The 26,378-nt window shown below is 40.3% G+C and overlaps 1 protein-coding gene across 5 annotated transcripts in view; it reads left to right on the forward strand.

The window, feature by feature from the left end:
- CEP112 (centrosomal protein 112) overlaps positions 1 to 26,378 on the forward strand; it is a 210,426-nt gene that overhangs the window by 46,058 nt on the left and 137,990 nt on the right. For all 5 annotated transcript variants that reach the window (XR_013835792.1, XM_079965385.1, XM_079965387.1 and 2 more), the window contains 8 exons: positions 2,252 to 2,351; positions 3,422 to 3,540; positions 3,712 to 3,855; positions 15,509 to 15,663; positions 16,466 to 16,595; positions 17,086 to 17,178; positions 18,410 to 18,469; positions 22,686 to 22,765. Coding sequence is in view for 4 of the 5 variants with exons in the window: in XM_079965385.1 (XP_079821511.1) it covers positions 2,252 to 2,351; positions 3,422 to 3,540; positions 3,712 to 3,855; positions 15,509 to 15,663; positions 16,466 to 16,595; positions 17,086 to 17,178; positions 18,410 to 18,469; positions 22,686 to 22,765 (881 nt within the window). In the remaining variant the exon portion in view is untranslated. The remainder of the gene's footprint in view (positions 1 to 2,251; positions 2,352 to 3,421; positions 3,541 to 3,711; positions 3,856 to 15,508; positions 15,664 to 16,465; positions 16,596 to 17,085; positions 17,179 to 18,409; positions 18,470 to 22,685; positions 22,766 to 26,378) is intronic.

Here is a 26,378-nt window from a genome sequence, read left to right on the forward strand (position 1 = left end):
TTATTTCAGGAGGCCTTTGCGGTGTGAATGCTGTTTTGATGTTTTCTTCTCCAGTGTTTTAATTTATCTTTACATTTTGTGCATTGTATATTTTAATTTTGTAAGCTGTTTTGAGACCCAGATGTGGTGAAAAGGGGGGTATAAACTTTCTGAATAAATGAAATACATAAAATGCATGTTGTAGCACTGAGTATCTTGCAGGGTACTAGCAGGGTAATAATGGAAGTAAATTTGTTGTAATGACTCAGAGGGGATAGCAGTCCTGAAAATCTGTCAGAAGACTTGGTGAATGTTGGTTTTTCATGCTTGTTTGCTTTGTTTTAAGGCTATGCTGTTTGGGGATTTTTCTTATACTGTGTTGATTTTGTGTAAACTGTGTTGTGAACCTTTGTAGAAAGGCAGGGTATAAATTAATACGTAATAATGATAACATTGTTTGACCCCAAAGTATAAAACATTGAAGATTCTTCAAAAGGATTGTAATATTTGGCAATGTACATATTTTGTTAATTGGCTCTTGCCACTGTGTCTAGGTGCTGAATATGAGAGGATGTAAGAGTTTTGAAAGAATAACATGGAATGGGAGGTTGGTCAACCCAAGGCACCAACAGCTCCCAAAGGTGTCCAGTGTGAAACCACATCCTCTTAAACAGTAATGTTAGGATTGGTGTCAGAGGCAATATGATTTCTCAGTTAAAGTTCACTTGTACCAAAACTCTGAACTGAGCCTGGGGTGAGCAAATGTCCTGGGTGGTTGAAGATGAAGTGAATCTGCTGATGGAGACCTCAACAATGAGCATAGTCATGAATTCTCGCCAGGTCTCTCATATGTCAGCCAAACTGAGAAAGAAGATAACAGCATAAGAAAACTGAAAGATATGTTGGCAAGATCGGTGGCAATAGGTGATGGGATTTGGAGATGGTTGGGAAGCAGTTTCCCCTCAACTCCCCTCAAAAAAGTGGTCCTAATTGCTTTGAGCATAGTAAGAGATTAAAAGAAGAGCCAGTGGACTTTTTGCCTCCAGCCTGTAACATTACTATATATTTGTATTCCAGATGCACAGTGTGAGTGGAAGTAATGCCTTGCTTCCTTTAAGTTTATGCATTGCTGAGAGTGAATAGGAAATGTCCGTGTGTCATGAACTGAAAGACAGTGAGGCAGAACATTATTTTATAAATTTGTGGGATATCCTGTGGTATTTCATGACCACATGTGGTACAGTGGAGAGCTGGCAGTTTTGCAAATAACCAAGTTTTATTGTTACAATCAATGGAAGTAGACCATTGTCTAGGCCTGTAGGAGCCATAGTAGTTTGGGTTTGTATATTCAGCCCAGTACGAAAGGCATAGGGCTAGAAAACTTACATTTCTATACTATTCAGAATTGCGAGTACCACTAAATATTGGGTGAATGTAAAGGGAATAGAATATATTTTTCACAAAGGTGAGATTGTGGCCAGAGAATATGGCGGTGGGAATTATCTCAGGATTTGGGGAATCCACTGAAAAGTTTAAGCTGGTTAATAATCATAAATATGTACAGCCCTGTATTCTGGGGAGGTTTAGAACAAAAATATTGCCCTTGCTTTTCCTTTGAAACTAGTAGTTTTGTTTTGACTGACACAGCAGGGTCTCCAGATGAGATGTCCTATGGTATTCTAAAGTAAAGAATAATCCTTTTATTATTATTTTTTGTTTGCAGACTGAATACCGAGTTCTTTTGTAAAGAAAACATTTCATCTTGAATGTTTTCTTCACATTCTTTTCTTTTCTTGCTGGGATCCCAAAGGATTAAACAGAGCATTTAGCAATAATACTTACACTTGCATTTTAGAGTTCTCTTTCAGAACTTGTTAGACTTCAAAATTCTTTATATGATTGCAAAGGGATGTTGATGCCTTGGGGAAAATAAATCTTCTCAAAATCAGTCTTTTGTGTAACGTTTCCCTCTCTTTTCAGTTCCTTTCACAAAGGACATTTACACTAAAACTGTACGAGTCTTTTAAAAAGTTTTGTGCTGTTTTGACCAGCTGAATGCATCCTTTGTTTATGTTACATTTAGTTGCTCTAAATACTTTCTAAATTCATAAATCCTTATTAAGTGTGTGAGAAATACACACTTCATGGAGTTTCTTTTAATATACCAAATTTATCTTGGTTCCTGCTGATACTATACTGTATTCTGATTGTAGTCTTTCCGGTATATACTTAGCCTCATAGATTTACTAAGCATTGGTGATTTATCCTATAGATTTTGGACAGAAAGAATAATGAAACTGAGGTACTGAAGACCTTGTACAAAACTAAGCAGAGTGAAGCTGAAGAGACCATTCGAAAGCTTGAAAAAAAAGGTGATGAAGCATAAACGAAGTATTCTGGACTCAAAAGTATTAATTTTCACCTTATCTAACTAGAGGCAAATATTCAGGACTTTGTCAGAAATTGCTCCTCAAACTGGCTTTGCCATGGATTGCTACAGAACAAAAAAAAGAGCATCCCTGTTCTCTTTGGTTAGATCTTCTCAGCAGCCTTTGTAAAAGGAAGCAGGATGAGCCTGCTGGCGTGCTGGTCAACAGCTACTGTTAGGAGTTACTGTCTGATTTGGAGGGTATACCTTTGAACCTGCATAGAATTAATCTGAATACATTTGAAGAGTCTTAATTGTTTTGCTGTTAGAAGCATTTGAGCACCATGAGCTTTGCTCAAGTGTTTGGCTTGGTTTTCTAAAGTGAAATTATTTGGCTCAGGACTGTTCTGCCGACCCAATGAGTTTAGTGATGGGCACCCCCTCTCCACCACCCCAATACCAGCCCCCCCGTATCCTATGGAAAACTACTTTTGCAACTTGGGATTAAAAAAACAACAATATGGCAGCGTAGTCCATTAATCAGATGAGAAACAAACAAAATCTTGGTAGACCTATCTACTGAATTCTGTACAATTAGAGTACAGAAGGTGACCATTTTGTGCGGAGGTTTTGTTCCGCAGAGCATGCATAAATGCCCCCACCCCATTATGCCCTGCCCCCATTAAGCCCTGCCCTTATCCGGTCCCCATTCTGCCTTCTTCTGGGTCCTAAAGGATCCACATGTCGGCAATCGCACGTCAATTGGACATGTCTAAAATGGTCACCACCTGTAGTTCTTTGGAACCTGACCACCCTTTGTATTCAAAACATTTATATGTTTTATAATCACACTTATCCAGAAATAAATTGGAAGCAAACTAATTTATCGTTCAAGGTTTTTAAAGAAATGTAATCAAAGGCAGGTTTCACACATTAAAATGAAATGCCGCTTTTAAACAAAGTGAGGTCAGCTGGAACACTCATCTGATTATATCCGTTGCCAGATGTAATATCAGAAAGGCCCATTTTCTCATGTATTGCATTTTCTTCTTTTATATTTCTCTTTTCTGACAGTTCAGACGCTTGTCCGTGAGTCACAAGTTGTTAGAGAAGCAAAGGAAAAGCAAATTGCAGAACTAAAGAAGTTGTGTGAGCAAAGTACAGATTCCTTGAACAATGAATGGGAGAAAAGGGTAATCTGTGTTTTTTCCCCCCTGGATTCACTATAAATGTAGGAAGATATTGATATGGAAAAAATATTTCTATTTTTAAAAAATAATACATTGCCTTTTTATAATACCACAGCCATTTTAGGATAGGAGCTGCTGAATGCTATCCTAATTTTTGTGTGTGTTTGTGTATAGCTCCATAATGCTGTGGCTGAAATGGAAAAGGAGAAGTTTGACCTTCAGAAAAAACACACGGAAAACATCCAGGAATTGCTGGAGGATACAAACGCACGACTAAGTAAAATGGAAGCAGAATATTTGGCACAAAACAAATCAACTGTAAGTATTCCAGAATGTGGAAATTTGTATAGTTCAAGTGACATAAACGAGTGTATTGTAGTGCTGATATAAAAATTTAGGTAAAAAAATTATTTGTGTCACAGAAATATGCGAAAATATTGTCAGGCTGAGAATTATTGTAACTCTTGTGCAGTACAAGACTGTAAACAGTGACATTGCTTTATTAAACGGATAGTTGAAGTGGGAACACTGTGTCTCTTCCTCTCCCCCATCCTACTTCACACAAGGTTTCACTTCACCTCCATGTTTATTTTGAATATAATAGCTGATACATTTTACAGTTTATTGTAAGATTTTTATTATGAAATGGCAGTAGTGATTCAGAGCTCCAGCTAAAGCTTTTCTCCTACTTTTTAGTTCTATAGAGAATCAAACCTGTAGAGGTGCAAAACCTGTATTGGAGTGTGGGCCTTGCCTTTTATGGTATTATGGCTAATCAACAACTGGTTCCGCTTTAGGTCACGTTTTTTTCTGTATCATTGTAATAGTGGGTTTCCTTGAGCTAAAGTGTGGATTACTTTCCTGCAATGAGGAATCGTTGTTGTTGTTGTTGTTGTTGTTGTTGTTGTTGTTGTTGTTGTTGCTGCTGCTGCTCTTCTTCTTCTTCTTCTTCTTCTTCTTCTTCTTCTTCTTCTTCTTCTTCTTCTTCCATGCTATACATGCAGGTCTCAGGGTGGTTCACAGAATAAAATTAGAATATGAAACCACAAAGTACATAATAAAATAAAAACAACAACAACAACCCAATAATCCCTCACCCAACACATTTTCAAAGGGCATAGGATGTCAGTCAAATCCTGATTAAAAGGGAACGTTTTTGCCTGGTGCCTAAAGGTGTATAATGAAGGCGCCAGGTGAACCTCCCTGAGGAGAGCATTCCACAGACGGGGAGCCACTGCAGAGAAGGCCCATTCTCGTGTCGCCACATTCCAAATGTCTCAGAGGGCCTCAGAAGGTGATATCAGGGTCTGGATAGGTTCATAGGGAAAGTGGTGGTCCTTGAGGTATTGCGGTCCTGACGTGTTTAAGGCTCTATAGTTCAAAATCAGCACTTTGAATTCTGCACTACCTTAAGTTCCCAAACTGTCTTCAGAGGTAGCCCTACATATAATGTAGGTCCATGCCTTTTCCATATCTTTGCTCTCTATTTTCCAGTTTTAATGTTCTTAGCATGGGATATTTAAACCTATAAGTTTTATGCTATGATAAATCTGCTCTGCTGGTGTCTCCTGATTGTTCCATTGCCCCATCTTAATGTTTCTTCATGGATATTTGCCACATAGGATGCCAAGAGACCTTATCAAAAGAATTGCTCAGTTAGTTAGAAAATCCCCACTTTTTTATCTCCCTCCCCCCGAAGTGACCTACTTTCAGATCTGCAAGTTCAATCAGTTTAGTGTAGAGTGTGAAGAACACAGAGAATTGGAAGGTAGGGTTGGCCAGATCACTCTGTCTCTGGTTTGTATCTATGTCAAGTGTGTTTATTCTGAAGTCTGTTCCATCCCATTTCTGCAGTTAACTTGCAGGTTTTTTTAAAAAGCTAAATCTGTATGAAAATTCATAGATGCTTAAATATGTGAATAATCACGGAATACATCTTCAAATACCTATTTTATCTCAATGTACACATTTCTAAATGTGTCTTTTCATAAAATAAGTACCTTAGAATGCATTTTGGTTCTTTTTTTAAAAGCTAAGAACTGTATCACAAAATTCTGAGTGCCAAATCTGCAGGATATTTATGTTCCGGCCCTTATGGTAGTCCAGGAGGTTCAAATGAGGTCATTTTGCTTAAAAAATTCCTCCCCATCTCTGTTCTGGAAGGCAGAGATGTTGCAGGAAAACTGACACCTTTCTTGGGTACTGGCAAGTCTGGCAAGTCCGGTCATACATCGGGTTTAAGTAGCTTTGGGTTAAGCTTTCTCGGGTTGCGCTCTGCAGCGACACGGAAGTAACGGAGTGTGTTACTTCCGGGTATCGCTGCTCGTGCATGCGCAGACACTCAAAATGATGTCATGCGCATGTGCGGAAGCAGCAAATCGCAACCCACGGATGCAGGTTGCGTTCGCTTCAGGATGTGAACGGGGCTCTGGAACGGATCCCATTCGCATCCAGAGGTACCACTGTAGTCAGTCTTTGATTCTGGAAAATGATTCCTCTTCCTTGTTCTGAAAGGCTGAGCCAAACTAAGTACACAGCCAAGGAGGATGACTCCCAGATTGGTTGTGAGAATCACGGTGGTCAGTAAGACTTCACAGGGCAGCAGATTCTGTTTTAAAACGGTTTTCTTTTTCCTTCTTTCTCTTCCTTCATTATGATTGGACACACTAATCTTTCTCTTACCTCTTTTTGCTCTTTTCCAGTCTTAAGTAGTGGAAGGGCAGAGGGGAGCTGAAGTACAGCAAGAAGAAAGAAGTTGCTAGTGTTGTTTCTTCCCATCTCTCCCTGGCCATTAACTCATTAGGTGGCCTTAGACAAACCATTATCTCTCGGTGATAATTTTGGCCCTTTCTTCCGGGGCAGTTGTATCAATGTATACACAGCACTTGGAAGATTTGAAATGCTCTCTCTGACCATGTTTGCATATTACAGCAAGCCATGAGCTGATGCTCAGTGTGAATGAGCAGTGTTCTATTGCAGACTGTCAAATTCCTCCCATTTCACTCTGTCCTTACTCAAGCAAGGGGAAGCAAACCACAAGCAGCACTTGTTGTTCCTTTCCCCCTGCCCAAGGAAGGGTGAAATGAATCAGGAACAAGTCAGCAGTTCATGCTAAGTCATGGATTGTGGCTTTCCATGACAAGTGAACAGGACCTATAAATGCAAAGTATTTTGATTTATGGAAAGGGAGAACGTTCATCATCTTAAATTCTTTTCAAGTTATTGTTAGTGCTGGTAGTAGCTTCCATGTGTTGCGACTGAACTCTTTGCACTCTTCATGATATGGCATGGTTGTCTGTCCCCGCTCCCAGCATTGACAAGGCCTGTTGAAAGACAACAAAGACCATGAATGCTTTATTTGAGTTGTCATAGCATCAGCATAGTTATGGTATCGGAGGTTGTATTGCAACAGTGGGCACAAGTAATGACTTATTCTTATAGATTTGCAGGATGGAATGGTGTCACACTTGAGCAACGTTAGAAGATTTGAAAGTACTTGTTAGCAGATAGGGAACTGGGATTGGGAAGCTGTAACCCCTAGGGGGGAATCTCATTTAAAGGGGTCATCCATCATACCAGATTGGTTCCTCATGTAGATGGGAAGTCACTTTTCATCTTGCAATTCCCGCATGGTCCTTCATCATTTCTTTATTCTAGTTTGACAGTAGCGACAGAATACAAACTCATCGCAAAAGTGTCTCTCTGTTCTATGCTCAGGTGTTGATGTTTCACAAGGTTTTGTGTCTTGGTGTCCTTCCCTTCTGAGTCGCTTGTGAGACGAATTTTGTACTTGGAGTTTGCAAGGCAGGTATTTGTGCCTTAAAACTCAACAAGTCCCTTTTGACATTTTTCATCAGTGTGGCACATTTAAAGTAGTGATCATTTGTTTGATGTTGCCTTTAAAGCTCACTCAAATTTTAGATTCTGTTGTTAATGAAAGTTGAATTGGAAAAAAATTAGCATTCAAACCTTGGCATAGGTAATGATAAATATGGCAAGAAATGGACACAGTCTGTCAGCAGGATTGAATTTTAGAACCATCAAAAGCAGACAGATCTTGCACAGCAGCTCCTGATTTAATAATTAAACATAGTAGGGTTCAAGGTATGGCTTAAGATGAAAGACTAGACTGTCACTGAAAATTAGTTTCTCTTTTCTTATTATTTCAGACTCCCCCACCCCCCTTTTTCTTAGAGTCTTCTACTGTCAAGAGTGCCATTTGTTGTGCACAAGTGAATTTTGCTGAGTGATGAGACTTGCAAATTATATTCTTGACACATGCATTATTCTGTTATACATAGTTCTATTTCTGAGGAGAAATATTGCTATCTTAAACATACAGCAATAGTTATTGCTAGATTTTGGACCAGAAAAATTATTAGTATTTGACAAGTAAGTTGGAACAATGGTTTCACCCAAAAGTCAACATTAGATTTGGCATTTGACTCCTAATCCTTTTTAAGCTTATAATAAACATATAAATGGAATTTTAAAAAATATATTGGAACGAATTTGGGGAGGGGGATACACATGGTGGTGAATGATTCATTTTGGAATATTTGAAAATTGGCAGCCTTTGAAAACAGAAATGGGATTTAGAGACAGATGGATTTCTGGTCATGTTAGATATTACTCTCTGAACATAGCATGCACTGGAGTGACTCTCTGACTCGCATGATTCCTGTGTTTTGCTTGGCTGCTGTCCCTGAGCTGTAGGTGTAGCATCTTACCCAGCAAATCATCATATTCTCCTGTGAAAGACATCAAATTCAGGGATATCCCAGTAAGAATGAATGAAGTATTTGGCCAGGTTGGATATGTTGGTTTCTATTTCCCTCACTGAGCAGCAACTGCAGTCACAAGACATTGTTTTGCATTCCACAGTCCAAGTTACTGTTGGATTCCCACGGGAATGGGAGACTGGATGTGATATTCACTGGTTTCCTGTTTTTCACTGTTCTCTCGGTTTCTTTGTCAGAGAGACAGTTGCTTCTCTGCTCTCACAGAGGCAAGATGCATGTTTGTATTCTCTTAGCATAGAGTGTAAATAAAGTTAAGAATGTGGCACATACTGCTTATCCTTCTGCTGTGCGGACTACTCTGCTTGGGCTCAAGATACGACGAGCCTGTATCAGCTTCAGATGGGCCGAAGCTGGTCAAAATCTCACAGGATATTGCTTTCTACTGGGCGAGAGTGTGGGCTTTTTATAACTGTAAGTGGGCAAATAAATATATATCTGGAGGTCTTTTAAAAGCCTTCAAACAAGTAGCTTATTAGCATTCTCAAATAGCACGCAATAGTTTTGTATAAGAAGTCTACAGCAATAAGAATTATGTTTTACATACCAGCTTAATTTATCTTCTGCGATTCATCGCTTGATAAATAAACATTTATTTTGTTTCTTAAAACCACCAGCTCACATTTTATCTTCTTGTGCCTTTAGCCAGAGAGAAGGGTTATGTGAACAATGAAGTTTAGTTATCAGCAGGGCTGATAACTTGTTAAAAAAATTCTGTTAAAGAAAATTCTGCTTCAATAGGAGTTTGAATCTGATCTGTATACACTGGTACCTTGGGTTAAATACTTAATTCATTCTGGAGGTCCGTTCTTAACCTGAAACTGTTCTTAACCTGAAGCACCACTTTAGCTAATGGAGCCTCCCGCTGCTGCCGTGCCACCGGAGCATGATTTCTGCTCTCATCCTGAAGCAAAGTTCTTAACCTGAGGTAATATTTCTGGGTTAATAAGAGTCTGTAACCTGAAGCGTATGTATTCTGAAGCGTCTGTAACCCGAGGTACCACTTTACTGGGGTCTCCAAATTATGGCTGGGCTTGGTAGCCAACTTTTAGTTTCTGCTTGCCAGCTATGCAGTCTAATCATAATAATAATGCATAATAGTACAACAGTACATCAATTTATCAACACAGCTGTTGCCTATGTCATGTACTACATGGGTTGTTGTTATTTTTTAATTCACCTGAAATCCACAGTGCTTGTTTTTGACAATGCCTTCCCCCCCTTTCAAAATGTTGAAGACTATCCCTCTGCACCGCACTGCATCCCACCCAAAATATACATATGTTTTATATAAATTCAAATATTAAACATTTACATTGTTGTTTTCAGATACAACCACAACGTGTGGGGAAGGCGTGGTTCAGTATGATGTTTAATTTTTTGGCTGATTAATGAAGGGGAAATAAAGGCTTAGAAGCTACGTAACTAGGCTTCTACCGGTGGGAGCATTCCCAGTTCCACAAACAAGATGGAAGTGGGAAAGTGGGAAGGAAGCGGGGGAGACAACTTTCACTGACTCCTCCTTCCTCCTGCAGCCGTCTTGTATCTCATATATCTTCTCCTGAGCAGTTACCCTGGTAACATTATGAACCACATATTTTCACACATTCAGGCACCCAGACCTTTCAGTAGTCATATGGAGTTTTTATTGATGATTTGCTTTGTGTATATTGCTTTGTACACTAAATTTCATTCTGTTTCAATCACGCTTATGTGTAAAAGTTGAGAGATTTCAGCATTAGCATGTGTCTAAACAACCAGGTTGTTAGGCAATCATCTTTATTTCCTCTCTCATTGTTTTTCTTTGCTTTGAGGCAAAGAGTCTCAAGAAATCTGAAAGTGATTCACTGCCTAATAGCCACATTGTTTTCTCTTCCAATTACATGTGTTTACATTTCATCATAACAGGAATCAAATATCTTCCTATCCCCTGTATACAATAGGAGTTAAATATCTTCTTATTTCCTGTAACTTGCTAGATAGCAGATAAGATCTAAAACACTTGATACGATTCTGCTTGATCAGATTCAGCTTTAAATAAGTATTAGATATTTCGTTCAATCGCAAATTCCTCTTGTGTAACCTGGTATATTATGGAATTATGAACTTTCTTTTTTATGGTTTATGATTTTATTCAGCCATCACCACTGAATACCTCTTCACTTTTTTTGTACAGTATTTTAAAAATGCTTAATTCTAATGTTGCTTCCACATAATCTCTACTGCTTTGTCTAGTTTTTATTTTGTATTGCCCCTTGCTGTCTCTTACTTCCCCTTATTTCAGGTAACAGTCTGCCTGTATGCATAAACATCAGTAAAGAATTACTAGGAATTATAGAAGCGTACATTTGGATGGCTGGTTCTTCATTGCGAGGAGGCTTTCCAGTCTATCATTTTAGATGTCAAATTTACAGGGACAATATTTTCTCCTGGAGTAGGACACCTAGCATAGGGAAATTAAGTTTTTTGGGGGGCAGGAAGGCCCATCTCCTAAACTTACTTTTGGAAGAGGATCTTGCTCTTCCCACCTTTGTCATGGGCAGATAGACTCTGGCATTGTTCCTTACTTGTGGCAGTTTAGTATTTTGAAAGAAGGAGCTAAGTTAACAACTCTAGCCTAAAGAACAGAGTAGAGAGACTCCCCCTTTGGTCACACTATCCTGGCATACACTTCACTTGGAGATGGGAAAGAGAGAGTTTCCCTTAGGTCTCAGTTTTTCCACGTATAGTTACGTGCTGGCAATCATTCTTCATGGCATAGGCTTCTACTTCACAAGCACCGGTGGGCACATGAACTTGTGGAGTGACAAGTCTTGCATGTCCAACCTGGTGCTCTCCAGATGTTTTCAACTACAACACCCATGAGCCCCAGGCTGCATAAATTGGCCATGCTAGCTGGAGCTGATGGGAGAGGATCTAGGAAGCACCAGTAGGGAGGAAACTGGACCATAGAGTTCTTCAATAGGCTTTCTAAATGGCAGATTCCACAGATTTTGTCATTAGAATCATGGTTGCCTAAACAACCATGTGGTTCGATTCACCACAGAGGACACAGCCAGTACCAAATGTATGACACAGGAAGGTAGGGCACACAGTCATTTTCTCTCTGGGGATTGTCAGTGTACATGGAGAGTTTCAGTGCTCCTCAGTGTCCCACTCCCATAATGGTCAGAAGAGTCTTCACAACCTTTTCTCTTCCATGGTTGGTGTATTGCTCTACACAGTTGCATTAACTTTCAAGTCCCTGAGGGTTTTGTGGCATGCTTGGTTGGGGAGCTGCCACCTCAGCAGCTTTGTGAGAAAGGACTTATTTATGTGAGATGTTCAGGCAGCCACGGTGTTCAGGACATAGCTTTACCAAAACACTATAAGATGAACATTTTAACCTCTTCCGAGAGTGTCTTCAGGAGGCCTGCCTTACAAGGGTAGATCTGATGTGGACACTTTATTAAGTTGGCCACACCATTGCTAATGACCTATATGCAGAGATTATGTAATGAAGTTTCATCTTTTCCCTTTAAGATTACAATTCATTTTATCTCTGTCATCTAGGTTAAAATATATTTCCATTTGAATTTCTGACAGGCACATATTTCCTTCCATATGAATGTCTCCATTCTTTGTGATTGGTTGTAGAGCTCTTAGTCCAGGTTTTCCCTCTACGTCTTTGTGAAATTTTTGTGGAGCCTGGGGCAGGGTGTTCTCTGTAGTAGCACCAGAACTTTGGAATCTGCTTTCTTGGAAAGCATCCCACCCTGCCTCAGTATCAGAGTTCAGACAGGGAGTAAATATTTTAATTTTCTTGTCCTATTAAAATAGCTTACACTCTGTTGCCTTTGGTTTTTATTGTTTTTATATATGAGCTATTTTTTCATTTACAGTACATTGCCTTGAGTCCTTTTCTGGTAGAACATTTTTTTAAAAAGTAATTTTACTTGAAATCATCTAGGAGATGTGTTTTAATTTCTAGCCAGTGGGTTTATTGTTTTCATTATCAATGCTTTTAAAATGATTGTTTGGGCCCTTTCAGTTTTCTCTCGTGTGCCATTATGAACTGCTAACGGTTTCTTAAACAAGAAAAGTTTATTCTCTTTCGAGTGATTCAAGTTATTCCCCCCCCCCTTGCCAAATACTGTCCAATTGTCAAAGTGGGATATCCTCTTGATCTTATCATATGGCCAAATCTACTGGATACAGGATGTCTGAAAGCTGCTGTTTATCAAAAGCAGGATAGTAATCTCCACTGGCTACACAGCAAATCCTATAATTGAAAAGAAAAATGTGCTTGACTTTTTGTCCAAACAAATATAGTCCTTAAAGATGTGTTAAGAACAATTTGAAAGAATATATTTTAAGAATGCACTGCGTATGTGATGTTCGTGTTTCAGAAGATATAATGCAAGTGCTTTACCCAAGTACGAGCCATAAAAATCTCCAGTTTACAGAATTGTGTCAACAATAATTTCAGCTACATACTATAAAAAAGCACCGAGTTGATGGATGCTAAGTTTCACTTTAGCAGTGGCTGGAAATATTCATTCTTTCCACCTTCTGCCGCACAAGCCTTTGTTAACATAAAAATTGTGATTTGTGTGTCCTGTTTAAATTCCTGAATCCTGACCCAGCTTTGATATTAACCACTTGCCTGGTTGTCATGGGAGGCATCTGACCTTTACCAGTTGAGAGATCAAACCCTGCCCCAGCAATCCATTGGCTGGTCGCATTCAGGAAAGACTACTGTAATGTACTCTACATTGGGCTGCCTTTGAAGACTGTCCAGAAACTTTCAGCTGGTGCAGAATGCTAGTTGATAGTGAGTGTATGGTGATTGGAGCACAGGACACCAAATCTATACCAGTGGCACTGGTTGCCTGTACATTTCTGAGCAAGCTCAGAGGTTTTACTTGTATATTTGCCTATCAGGTCAGTTTGGCTGCTGGGCCTGAGAGATGGGACCTTCTCTGTGGTACCCTCCAGATTGGGGAACTCCACAAGGGTGTGTATGGCCTCTCCACTGCCGGTGTTTATGTGTGTCTTAAAAAACCTACCTCTGTCAAACCTCTTAAAGGCTATACTCTTAGAACTGGTTATTTTACTACAGATGGTTCTGCTTCTTAGGTGCTAATTTGTACTGATGCTTGTAAACTGCTCAGACTTTTAAAGGGTTGCGAACACCAGTGCTGTCGTTACATTCTATTTTATTTATGTATTGTTTTATGATGTTGTGAATAGTTCTGGGTGTGCAGTGCCCCGAAGAGCAACACCCAGATGATTAATAAATAGATAAATAAATTGCAGTGGGATGGCACCAGTGCATCTTTTGGACAGGAGGCAAGTTCAGCTCATTTTGCAATGGCCACTTGCTGTTCTAAGTTGCTCAGATTGTAATGCCTGGACCCATAGATCTATGAAACAGATGGCGTAGAAATTGCTTTTGGAATAAGAAGTGGTAGAAATGATAAGAGAGCCTGTGTCATGTAGTAGTTCGAGCGTCAGAGTAGGATCGGTGCGGGGGGGCGGGGCGGGACCAGGTTTCAAATCCCCACTCGGCCGTGAAGCTCACTGGATGACCCTGGGCCAGTCACTGCCTCTCAGCCTAACCTACCATTAATTAATTAATTAATTAATTAATTAATTAATTAATTAATGGTAGGTTAGGCTGAGAGGCAGTGACTGGCCCAGGGTCATCCGGTCATAATTAATTAATGGCTTATGTACATTCACTTTGTAAATGAATCATGTGTCTTTGCATTTTGGATAAATTCAGATAGCGAACAGCCTTTTCACCTAGGGGGCCAAGATTAAAAAATGGTACTACCATGCACCTGCTGCTAAAATGCTGCCTGGAGGCCCAGGAGGGAGGACCATGAGTGATGTTGCTGCCAGAAGTTTTTTTAAAAATAATAATAATGCAGCAGCGTTGAAGGGTTCAGGTTGTCTGTGTTGGGGACCCATCATCAGCACTATGCAAAAGGCTCCCTGACATCTAGTCCCCGCACAGTAGTGCTATCTAAAAGGAAGAAATAGCACATATTTGTATCATGGCATGATATATAGAATACTGCAGTGGCAAAACAAAAGTGCAGGGGCATAACAAACCTACTTTCAGATAAGGAACAAAGGAAAATGCTGATTCTAAGCTTCTGCTTCTGGGATATCTTTGGGAGAAAAAAAGGTTAAGGAATACTGTATTTTTCGCTCTATAAGACGCACTTTTTCCTTCCTAAAAAGTAAGGGGAAATGTGTGTGCGTCTTATGGAGCAAATGCAGGCTGCGCAGCTATCGCTGAAGCCAGAACAGCAAGAGGGATTGCTGCGCAACGATCCCTCTTCCTGTTCTGGCATCAGGGACAGCCGCGCGAAGCCTCTTCAGGGCAGCAAGAGCATGCCTCCCGATGCGCTGAAGAGGCTTTGCGTTGCTTTCGCTGAAGCCAGAACAGCAAGAGGGATTGCTGTGTAGCAATCCCTCTTGCTGTTCTGGCTTCTGGGATTCAGAATATTTCCCCCCTTGTTTTCCTCCTCCAAAAACTAGGTACGTGAGTGGAGTCCCTTGGATGGTGCTTTGTATGCCTCCTTCCAGCAACTACTGCAGCCGAGCTAGTGCCAAACGTACTGCTCTGCTTTCCTTTGGAGCACATCAGTGAAGCCGAGAGTGGGGTCTTGTCATCTGTCCACTTCCCAGGCTTGTGCCCCGGGGGGGGGGGTCACTTCAGTGTTGCTAATGCAGCGGTTTGACTTCACCTCCAGAGGTGCACTCCATTGTCTCTCGAGAGAAAGAAATGCCAACAATATGATGTCAGTATAATTCAGTTCTCTGTGTTAATAAATCTACCAATTCTTTACAGTCTCAATTTTTATAGCTTTATGATAAGATTAGGTATAAAGGTAAAGGAAAAGGAACCTTGGACCGTTAAGTCCAGTCCAAGATTAAGTATAGAGTGGTATATTATTCTCGAGCAACTCTCTATAATGACTCTCCCATCTGGAAATGAAAATTTGAAATTGTTTTTGAAATTTTGAATGAAAGGCTGTTCATTCTGTTTGAAGTTGATGCACATTTAATTTGTTTTGTTGTATGTGATTTGATGGGCTTGCTTTTCCAACCTTTGTATTTTCCATAGAGAATCTTCACATCAACTCAATTCCTAATAGAGTTTTAACCACTTTATTTAGAACCAGGTGGTCAAAGAGCTGGAGGCTCGTGTCCACCAGTTGACTGTGGAAGCGGAATCCAGTAATTTGCAGCATCAGAAGTTATCTCAAGAAAAGACCAGTCTTGAGCAAGCCTACCAGGCTGTGTGCACAGAACTCGAAGAAGTCAAGGCAAGGTACTTAATGAACATTTCCACTTTGGATAATAGGTGTAAAGTTATTCAGTGCTACCTGTAATAAAACATTAGTATTTAGTAATAACTGACTGATAAATGAAAACAAAAAGTTGCATTTTGAGTTTCATAAATATCTGGGTATGTTTTACTTTCCTATTTACTTGGATCACATACTGTGAAATAATTTCCTCACCTTCTGATGTGTTTCCATGGCGGTTAATTGGATAAATCAACGGTGATAATAATCAATAGCAGAGGTACAACTTCTAAGGGGGTAGTAATGCAAAGACAACAAACAATCTTGTGGCACCAAGGCACATCAGTGGTTGAGGAATTCACAGTTCTATGGAGAAATACAATGAACCTATAAAGAACCCAGGAAAGTCAGCAAAATAGTGTAGCGTAAGCATTCTTGAACTTCTTGTTCTCCTTGATCCGGATAGTAACTTTATGAGAAAAGTGAATGTATAAGCAAACCTTCATCTGCCATTACCTCAGATAATGTACTTGATCTTTCTCTGTTATTGGTTGCTTCTCACAGGATTTCCCAATGGTGGGTGTGGAGTCCCTGGTTGAAAATGGAGCTCTATATATAGCTAGAGGAATTGGTATATGAAACCGCTTGTTTTCTCATTGGTTGTATTTTTGTAAAAGCAATTCATTGTTTGAAGTGATTGTATTTTCATGCTTCATAAGAAAATGAAGTTTAATATTGTTCTGTTCATGCTGTAAGATGTGTAAGAGAAGAGAATGTTGTGTTATGTCAGATACCTCTGCTTAGATTTCCTTGCAATATTTGTAGATGCAACTCACTTCAGAAAGAAAAGGGGCGTATTGTGCAAGACTTTGAGCAGAACATTCAGACTCTACAAAGCAAATATGATGATGACATAGATTTGTTGAAACAGGAACATGCTCTTTCTGCAGTGAAAGTAAGTTCACACTCAAGAATAGGATAGGCTTATATACAGATAGGCTTATATATAAACAATATATTAAAGCAAGTTTTCAGTGTTAATTTTTGAGGTTTTATGCTTGCATACACATGTATAGATATGACTGGGTTTAATTTAATCAGCTGATTCTTTTCAGCTCCCTTAATATACTTAATATGCATGCATGTTGACAGGGTTGAAGTCTAATGTTTCAGTGTTAGTTTGTTTCTCTGAAGTGTGTGCACAATTTTTAATCAAGTGCCAATGACTATTCTAACAACACTGTTTAATCTATCAGTAACTATAGTAGTATTTGCATTTTAAGGACAAATGAAATATGGAGAGATTGAGTTTAAAAGTTTTCTGTATCTTTTCCAAGTAGATCATCTTCTCCTCCTCCTGTCTTTTAAGTTGAACTTTGAAAAAAGTTTATTTCTGCCGGAGCTAATACAAGACCAACATTCCCTTGTCTATTAAATCCCTACAGGCATCTGATGTGATTGAAGAATTAGAACAGTGTGTGTCGCAATTAAAACAACAGTTACTGGAATCAGAACATCAAAGGCAGCAACAGCTGAGGGTGAGCTCTGCATTTTTCACTCAGGAAAAATGATGAGCCTTTTTTTTTTCTTTTTTCGTTTTACTACTTTCTGTGATTTGTATGAATAGAATGCTCAAGTGAGAGAGTTTCTGGAGTTCTTGGAAATGTGAGCCAATCACTCAACATCCGTAATAATGGAATATGTTCTTATTTCTGGCTAAACCCTTTAAAGAAACTTGGGGGCTATTTGTCTTATTTCCTTGCTTATTGAACTGATATGAAAAGCGTATATATCAGTGGATTAAAGAAATGCATACAGTGAAGTTGAAAGTAATCCCTGTGTCTGTCTTACATAGTGATAGCTACATTTGTATAAATTAGTACATTAGCATAAACATGTCGCATGGCTCCTACATTTCAAATATTTGCTGCCTTTTCCTTGCTGTCCAAATTATGCCCGGCTCTTATTCTTTCTCATTCCTAACCAGTAAATTCACTGCATCTCCTTTTCAGCTTTCCACTGCCCAACATCCTTTCCTTTTTATCCATTAGCTGCCTTTACTACGGGTTGTGTAACCCTTTAGGGAGAGGAGCCCACATTATGCAGTTAACTGTTTGTGGTATTTTGCTCATGTATGCAAACCTCTCTCCCCACTTTGGGGTGGGGGGCATATGGAAACTGGTTCTGCATGTTTGCACACCTCTAATGGAATGCGGGTGGTGCTGTGGGTTAAACCACAGAGCCTAAGACTCGCCGATCAGAAGGTTGGCGGTTCAAATCCCCGCGACGGGGTGAGCTCCTGTTGCTCAGTCCCTGCTCCTGCCAACCTAGCAGTTTGAAAGCACATCAAAAAGTCCAAATAGGTACCGCTCTGGCGGGAAGGTAAACAGCGTTTCCGTGTGCTGCTCTGGTTCGCCAGAAGCAGCTTAGTCATGCTGGCCACATGACCTGGAAGCTGTACGCCGGCTCCCTCGGCCAATAAAGCAAGATGAGCACTGCAACTCCAGAGTTGGTCACGACTGGACCTAATGGTCAGGGGTCCCTTTACCTTTATCTTAATGGGAGACTGGAACTGGTGGCATCTTGAGCTCTGATTCCCACACCTTTTCTATAGACCAGTTTTTCACCTGTTTTAAAATTGATTAGCTAAGTCAACTCCCCGCCGTCTGATCAAACTTGCTGTTACATGTGCATTGAATATGGTTATCAGATAGTTCCAAAAGTTTTAGTTATCATGTAATCGTCAGTTCCTTGACCTCTATTTTTCAGGATCAAGAACAGACATATATGCAGGAGAAACTTCATTTAGAGAGAGATCTTGAAAAGAAGGTAATGAATTGAAGTATCAGTTTTATTATATGGAATATCCACTGTAACCATTAAAAGATTTATTTATAAACTGTAAAATGCAAATGTTGGCCAGAAAAGGAACACAGAACTGGTGAAATGTAAAAGCTTATCTGCCAAGGAGCGTTTTTCAATGATAAACCTGTTGATGTTTGTCAGAGAGCTATACTGTCTTGGTTAAGTTATAGTCATTAGCATATTTTAGTCCATAAAGTGGGGGAAACCCTCTTAGGTTAAAGATTTGAATAGTGCCCTGTCTGAATATGCTTAAGATCTTTCAGTAATTATTTTTAGTTATAATGACATCCAGATTTAAAAGGTTGAATTGGAAGATCTACTAACTAAAAAACAAATCACAGATTATATTGCCTGTTCTCCAAATTAATCGGTGAGGCAGAGACTGGAGGACACAGGCTCATTCCACCCCAATACAGCAGCTCCTTGTGCCAGATTGAGAAAAGTAATATTAAACTGTTTTCTTCCACTTTCAGTCTTCACAACCACCTCTTTGCTGACAAGCCTGTCCTTGAAATTTTCATGGCAGTCCATCAACCCCAATCACCCAGAATTCTTAGCAAAATACAGAAATATTTCACTTGAGCTGTATTTTTTTTCTATCAGAGTCTGCACTTTTGTAGGAAACAATGGAGAACACAATCATATATAAAGAATCCTGCAAATATCTCTCTTGATATCCAACACTTGTTGAAACTCTTAACAGGTTCCTGAGAGTACAAAAGAGTTATGTTTGATCATTGCTGTGTGTACATTCCCTTGCAGCGGTGTAGGAAAATGTAAATCAAGGCTGGCCAACTTTGCTTTTCCGGAATGCACATGATAGTGTGATTGTTTCAGATATATGTTGTTGGGTGCCTGTTGGCCATCACTCAGTTGATGTCTTGATTTAGAAGAGATGCCCATTAATGCAGCTGCCCACTGCATATACTACAGTGGTACCTCGGGTTAAGTATTTAATTCGTTCCAGAGGTCTGTACTTAACCTGAAACTGTTCTTAACCTGAAGCACCACTTTAGCTAATGGGGCCTCCTGCTGCCGCTGCGCCGCCGGAGCACGATTTCTGTTCTTATCCTGAAGCAAAGTTCTTAACCTGAAGCACTATTTCTGGGTTAGTGGAGTCTGTAACCTGAAGCGTCTGTAACCTGAAGTGTATGTAACCCGAGGTACCACTGTATAGTGTAGAGACCTGGTGTTTGAGCCGTTGATAGTTCTACATAGGTTGTCTGTGATATGCTAAAAGGACATGTGTGTCAGTAGCTCCCATAGAACTGATGATCATCAGATCTGGCAGTTAAAAATGTATTGGAAAAGGAAAAGTGTGGTTGTATTGATATATGCTTTAATTATTATTATTAAGAATAATAAATGTCTATCCCGCCCATTGGGCTGCGTTTTCCCAGCTACCCTGGGCGGTTTACAACATATATAAAAACGTAACAAAACATCAAACGTTAAAAAACAAAATATCCTATCCAACAACATACAAACCAATAAAGCAATAGAAATCAATAATAACAGCAGCAACAATAACAATAATAACAGTTTACAGTTATACCCAGATTAAAATAACCGCCAACCCCAACTAAACATTTAACCAACACCCGCCCAACAAAAACAAAACAGAGGAACCAAAATTAGAACCATTTAAAACATTTTACACGGGTGGCGCAGTGGGTTAAACCACAGAGCTTAGGACTTGCAGATCAGAAGTTCGGCAGTTCGAATCCCCACGACGGGGTGAGCTCCCGTTGCTCGGTCCCTGCTCCTGCCAACCTAGCAGTTCGAAAGCACGTCAAAGTGCAAGTAGATAAATAGGTACTACTCCGGCGGGAAGATAAACAGCGTTTCCGTGCGCTGCTCTGGTTCGCCAGAAGTGGCTTAGTCATGCTGGCCACATGACCTGGAAGCTGTACACCGGCTCCCTCGGGCAATAAAGCGAGATGAGTGCCGCAACCCCAGAGTCGGCCACGACTGGACCTAATGGTCAGGGGTCCCTTTACCTTTACTTAAAACATTTTAAAATGTTTTAGCCAGTTGTCCCAAACCAAGAGGTTACTTGCTTTGCATCAGGGGTAGCTATCTCATGGCCCCATGTGGCATCCCCAAGTGATTTTTGTGGCCCCTGAAAACCCCTGAGAATCCAATCACATTGAGGCTGTGTTGTCACATGGTAGAGCATAGGTTTGTGCTCTGGGTGGGGGGGGATGTGGGAAAGTTGCATTCAGTGATTAAAAAATTGCACTGAGATTGCCTTTTGAGCCCGTAGGTTTGACACCACCATCTTCAGCATTTTGTGTTCATTTTCTGGTGTGGGTGGGTGGGATGGATTCTGTTTTTGCCACGTGCAATTTTTTTGTCCACTGGCAGACGTCCTTTGAAGGGTTCTCCGGAGGATAATATATGACCCCAGGGCTGAAATTATTAGCCGTCTGTGGTTTACCTACAAGGCATAAAAACAGTCATTAAATGCAACTACATTAGTAGGGGCTAATTCAACAGACATATTCTACTGTTATTATTTTATTTATTGCAGCATATTAAGCTTGAAAACTCCACTAGACAAATGAGGAGAACTATCTCTGCAGCAGACATGAGGTTGACAGTTCCACATAGGTATCAGAACCATATCAAAGGAAGAAACAACTTTAACACCTATTCTGCCTTGGGCAAAAGCACTGGGAACATATGTCTAGCAAGTTTAAAGTTTTGACTGTTGGACCAATAAAGAAAAGCAGACCTCAAAGAAAAAGACCCACTACAGAGCAGAATTGCTAGCAACCAAACATTACAATCATAGGTATATTAGCTGGTCTTCATGACTTTCCATAACTTTTGACTTATTTAATTGAGGATGACATAGTGAGAAATATTTAGAGTATGTAAAATCTGTGATCACATTGGTCAAGAATGGTGAGATGGCAGCTTTCCATCTGCCTTGCAGTACAAGGTGGCAAAAGGGACAAAGCTCTCCCTGGCAAGTTCCACTAACAAGAAGTAAAATTTTAAAGAAACATTTAAAACTCTCAGTTATGCTGTTTTATTTCTTAACACTACTGTATTTTACATGACTATCTGGCTCATGCTCACTTAGCTTTGTCCCAAGGTCACTTGCATCACTGGTTGGGGTTACTTGCAACTCTAGTGGACAAAGGCAGGAGTAGGCTTTTACAATAAAAACATAATTGGGGGGGGGACAATTTAAAATACAGGTTAAAATACAATTTAAAATGCAGCCTCATTTTAGAAGTAGCCCATAGATGAAAACCGTAAGGCCAGGCAGAACAGCTCTGTCTTGCAGGCCCTGCAGAAAGAGGTCAAGTCCCGCAGGGCCCTAGTCTCTTGTGACAGAGCGTTCCACCAAGTCGGGACCAGTATTGAAAAGGCTCTGGCCCTAGTTGAGACCAATCTAACCACCTTGTGACTTGGGACCTCCAAAGTGTTGTCATTTGTAGACCTTAAGGTCCTCCGCAGGGCATGCCAGATATGTTGTAACACACAGTTTGGAAAGCTCTGCCTTAAATAAGCCCTTAATATTGGACTGGAAAACAAACTGGGACAATTGCAGATACAGTGGTACATCGGAAGTCGAACGGAATTCATTCCAGAAGTCCGTTTGACTTCCAAAATGTTCGGAAACCAAGGTGCGGCTTCCAGTTGGCTGCAGTAAGCTCCTGCAGCCAATTGGAAGCCACGGAATCTGTGTCAGATGTTCGGGTTCCAAAGAATGTTTGCAAACTGGAATACTCACTTCTGGGTTTGTGGCGTTCGGGAGCCAAAACATTTGACTCGCAAGGCGTTTGGGAACTTAGGTACCTCGGGTTACAGATGCTTCAGGTTACAAACTCCACTAACCCAGAAATAGTACCTTGGGTTAAGAACTTTGCTTCAGGATGAGAACAGAAGTCATGCAGTGGCAGTGGGAGGCCACATTAGCTAAAGTGGTGCTTCAGGTTAAGAACAGTTTCAGGTTCTCACTGTATGTGAGAATAGTGGTCTGTGCTGGTTAATGGGCAGGCTGCTGTATTCTGCATTGGCTGAAGTTTCAGAACCATCTTCAAATGCAGCCTCACATAGAGTCTGTTGTGGAAGACCTCAGAGAATGACTGGCAGTGACCATATGTCACGGTTATCAGGGTGTGTGATGGCTGGAACGTAACTCTTTTTCTTTTTTAAATGTTAGATGCATGGGTTGCAGAATGACTTTGAGAAGGAGAGAAAGGATTCTCATAGGAGAATACGAAAAATGGAAGACATGCTGAGGTGAGTAAAATGGCTCCAGAATGTTCCTGAGGAAGATTATGTTTTGTTTTTTAAATATTGATATTTTTATTGAAAGAATCTCGGCTAAAAAGAAATAAATTGATACAAAGGAAAAAAGGGGAGACTTGAGGGGGTGGGGAGAACAAAGAAGTGTATAAGAAAGAGAGAAATGTATACAGACACACAAATGCAATGTAATATACTCCCATACATTCCTATACATTATATAAATTCATATAGTGTTATTATCCTAATACATATGTAGGTTTTGTTGATACTGGAGTCATGCTTGTATCTAAATATACATGATGGAGAGAGGTGGTTCTTAGCCATCAAATAGAATCAGGAGTGGTGAAGTTCCACTTAACTCTGCTATTTGGATACTTTCACTATATCCTCATTTCTCAGTGTAAATAGAAAAGGGCTGTCTTCATTGTAGGCTCTTCTCAAGAAAAGGCATCAAACTCTTAAGAAGAGTGCTGTTCTTTCTTTCTACTGTCTAACCAAAAAGCGTCACCCAGTATATGATTAAAAACAGTTAGGTCTGGAGATTAACTTTGCTGCCTGTGTTAATTGTGCATATCCAGTTGTGGGTTTTTTATGGCATTTGAAAAGTTCCTGTTCATGGAGAGTTTAATGTCGCCTTTTGCTTATAGCTTTTATAAGCAGTAATGTAACAAAGCAAAGACAATGTGGTGATACAAATAAATATTGTATTTTGTTTTTTCAGTGTGAAATATAGATCTGTACAGAGCAGTGCTCTGTAAATATTCTTTGAGTTTCAAAAGTATAAAAACTATCTGAGCTTGTAGCAATATTTTTACCCTCTCTGTTGCTGCTTCAAGACTGTCACCCAAGTGCTCCCCCACTTTCCCCCTGAAAGTCAGGGTTTGCATGGACGTAATGATGGTGCACCTTATCCTATATAAAAAAATTCCCTCCAGTAGCACCTTAGAGACCAACTAAGTTTGTAATGTGCTACTGGAAGGAATTTTTTTATTTTGTTTCTACTACAGCCGACCAACACGGCTACCTACCTGTAACTTATCCTATATAACAGCATTACAAAACCATTTAAGATCTAAGTCAATGCTCCATGTCCTGACTCTGAATAAGTGAGTGCATTTTCCCATTTCCAACCCCCAACTGCTAAAGCTGTGTGCTTTTTTCAGCAGATGAAAGCTTTGGCAAAAACCACAAACTCTTCTTTTTAGTTCAACCCTAATAAATATTCCAGCACACTGAGATGAGAGAGCGTTTACACAGAGAGCGTTTAGTGTTGATGGCTGCAGTATTAATTTAAATCCCAAAGATGATGCTCATACTCACATTAAAATATTATCTTATGGTGTTCTCATGGTTCTTTTTAGGTAATAGCAGCATATAAAGGAATAAAGGTTGTATTGTGTGTTTTCAGGGAATAGATGTATGGCCTGATTCTGCACACCTGATAATCATGCAGAACCCAGAAGCATAGATTCTGTATGGGAAGGAAAGGGGGTAAAACAGCTATATGTTGAAAGGGGTGGGGTGTGTGTGTAGTGTTTTGTGTTTATTTCATGTGTGTGCTTATACTATGCCTTTATAAGTTCTCAACTTGGCAGATGTTTAGACTATGTACAGATAATTTTTCAGAGATTTGAGGCAATATTATAGGGGTCTTACTGCTTCTGGGCAATGTGCTTCTGCGTGTGAGCAGCTGTTTTGTTTCACCATCATCTCATATGAGACTGACTTGTAGTATTTCAAGCTCTGTGACAGAAAAACAGAAACATAGCCAGCACACTTGAGATAGAAATGTGTCCCTTTTAGCATGATTCTGATTGCCTGCAGTATGGTGCCTGTGACTGATAATATACTGCTTCCACTCCATGCACAAAGCAGTGATTTATGCAGCCCCTTAAAATGAAAAAAAAAGTGTGAATTTTATTTCAGGAGTGAAATTTACTAGATCAGAAGGTGACTCTGATCTGGTCTATTCAGTTCCACATTTCTTTTGAATTCTGGGACTAGAAAAAGAGCAGCTGCAAGATTCTTTTCTTCCCTCTATTACGTTCCTTCTGTTACTATCTTACAAATGCTTGCTAGATTAGGGCCACTGTGGCAGTGAAGATGTAGTCACTCCCATTAATCCAGAGAAATGGATATCGGTTATACCAAAAGCTGAACAGCAACTATTAAACAGCTTATCATCTCTCTGTGTTGCTTGAAAATCTAGACAATTGCTGCATGGTAACACTGATCTTAACCCTGTGGTTAGAGACTATAGATGACGGGTGGGGAACCTACCTGGGCCAAGTGTAGTTGGACAGGCCTCCCAATTTGGTTTTCTAGACCATTTTGGTCATGCCCAACCACCTTCCCTACATCTCACAAAGTTCAGTGCCTGCAAAATCCCTTGTGCAGTGTTTCCCAAGTGCCCAACCAATTGATTGCAAGCTTTGCAAGCCCTGCACTTTGTGAACTTTGCAATTCCATAGATTTCAGATTTTAATACAATAAAACACGATATGTAAGATATAAAAGAAGCAATAAGATCACAATTAAAAATCAATATGATTAAACAACCATACATAGGTGTATTCTTTTCACATCCAAACTAGAGTCAAATAAGTCATGCAGTTTGAGTTTTACTAGTTGCTGGCTTAAGAGAGGTGAACAATATTTTTAAAAAGGTAAAGGTACCCTGCCCGTACGGGCCAGTCTTGCCAGACTCTAGGGTTGTGCGCTCATCTCACTCTATAGGCCGGGAGTCAGCGCTGTCCACAGACACTTCCGGGTCACGTGGCCAGAGTGACAAGCTGCATCTGGCGAGCCAGCGCAGCACATGGAATGCCGTTTACCTTCCCGCTGGTAAGCGGTCCCTATTTATCTACTTGCACCCGGGGGTGCTTTCGAACTGCTAGGTTGGCAGGCGCTGGGACTGAACGACGGGAGCGCACCCCGCCGCAGGGATTCGAACCGCCGACCATGCGATCGGCAAGTCCTAGGTGCTGAGGTTTTACCCACAGCGCCACCCGCGTCCCCGAACAATATTTTAGGGCAGTTTAACAAATATCCTGTCCTTTTCTTCATGGGAAACTCATTCAGATTTTTTAAGAGGGACACAAATATGTTATTTCTTAGATAACAATCATAACACACAGTAGGACTGGGCGATATTAGCTTTTCAACATCATGGTTTATCGCCAACCAAACATCGCAGTTTGAAAAAACAATCTGCATTGGTCTCTGCCCATGAGGCACCTGGTGAAACTTCTCCAGCTTTCACCTTGGGAGCTGAGGTGATTTCACCCAGGCACCTGTGGGCTAGGACAACACAACTTGTTTGTCCAGCACAGCTGGGTGGAGGGAAGGTTCCCATTCCCCAGCTGAGACAGTCCCGCCATGAGCAGGCAGAACATCAGTGCTTCTTTAACTGCTTGCTGTGAGGAGCGCCAACTGCGTTCCCCTCAGCTGAGCAGTTTCATGGAGCTCCCACCATCGGCTCACGGGAGCCAGCGTTGGGCTGGGAGCTCCTTTAACTGCTTGGTTGAGGTAAGGGCAGCTGCAAACTTGTCCTCAGTCGAGCAGTTTAAAGATGCAGAGGGAGGAACAAGCTGTATCAGTGCCT

Source organism: Podarcis cretensis, assembly GCF_951804945.1.
Source record: "Podarcis cretensis genome assembly, chromosome: 2".
In the NCBI taxonomy this organism is placed as follows: domain Eukaryota; kingdom Metazoa; phylum Chordata; class Lepidosauria; order Squamata; family Lacertidae; genus Podarcis; species Podarcis cretensis.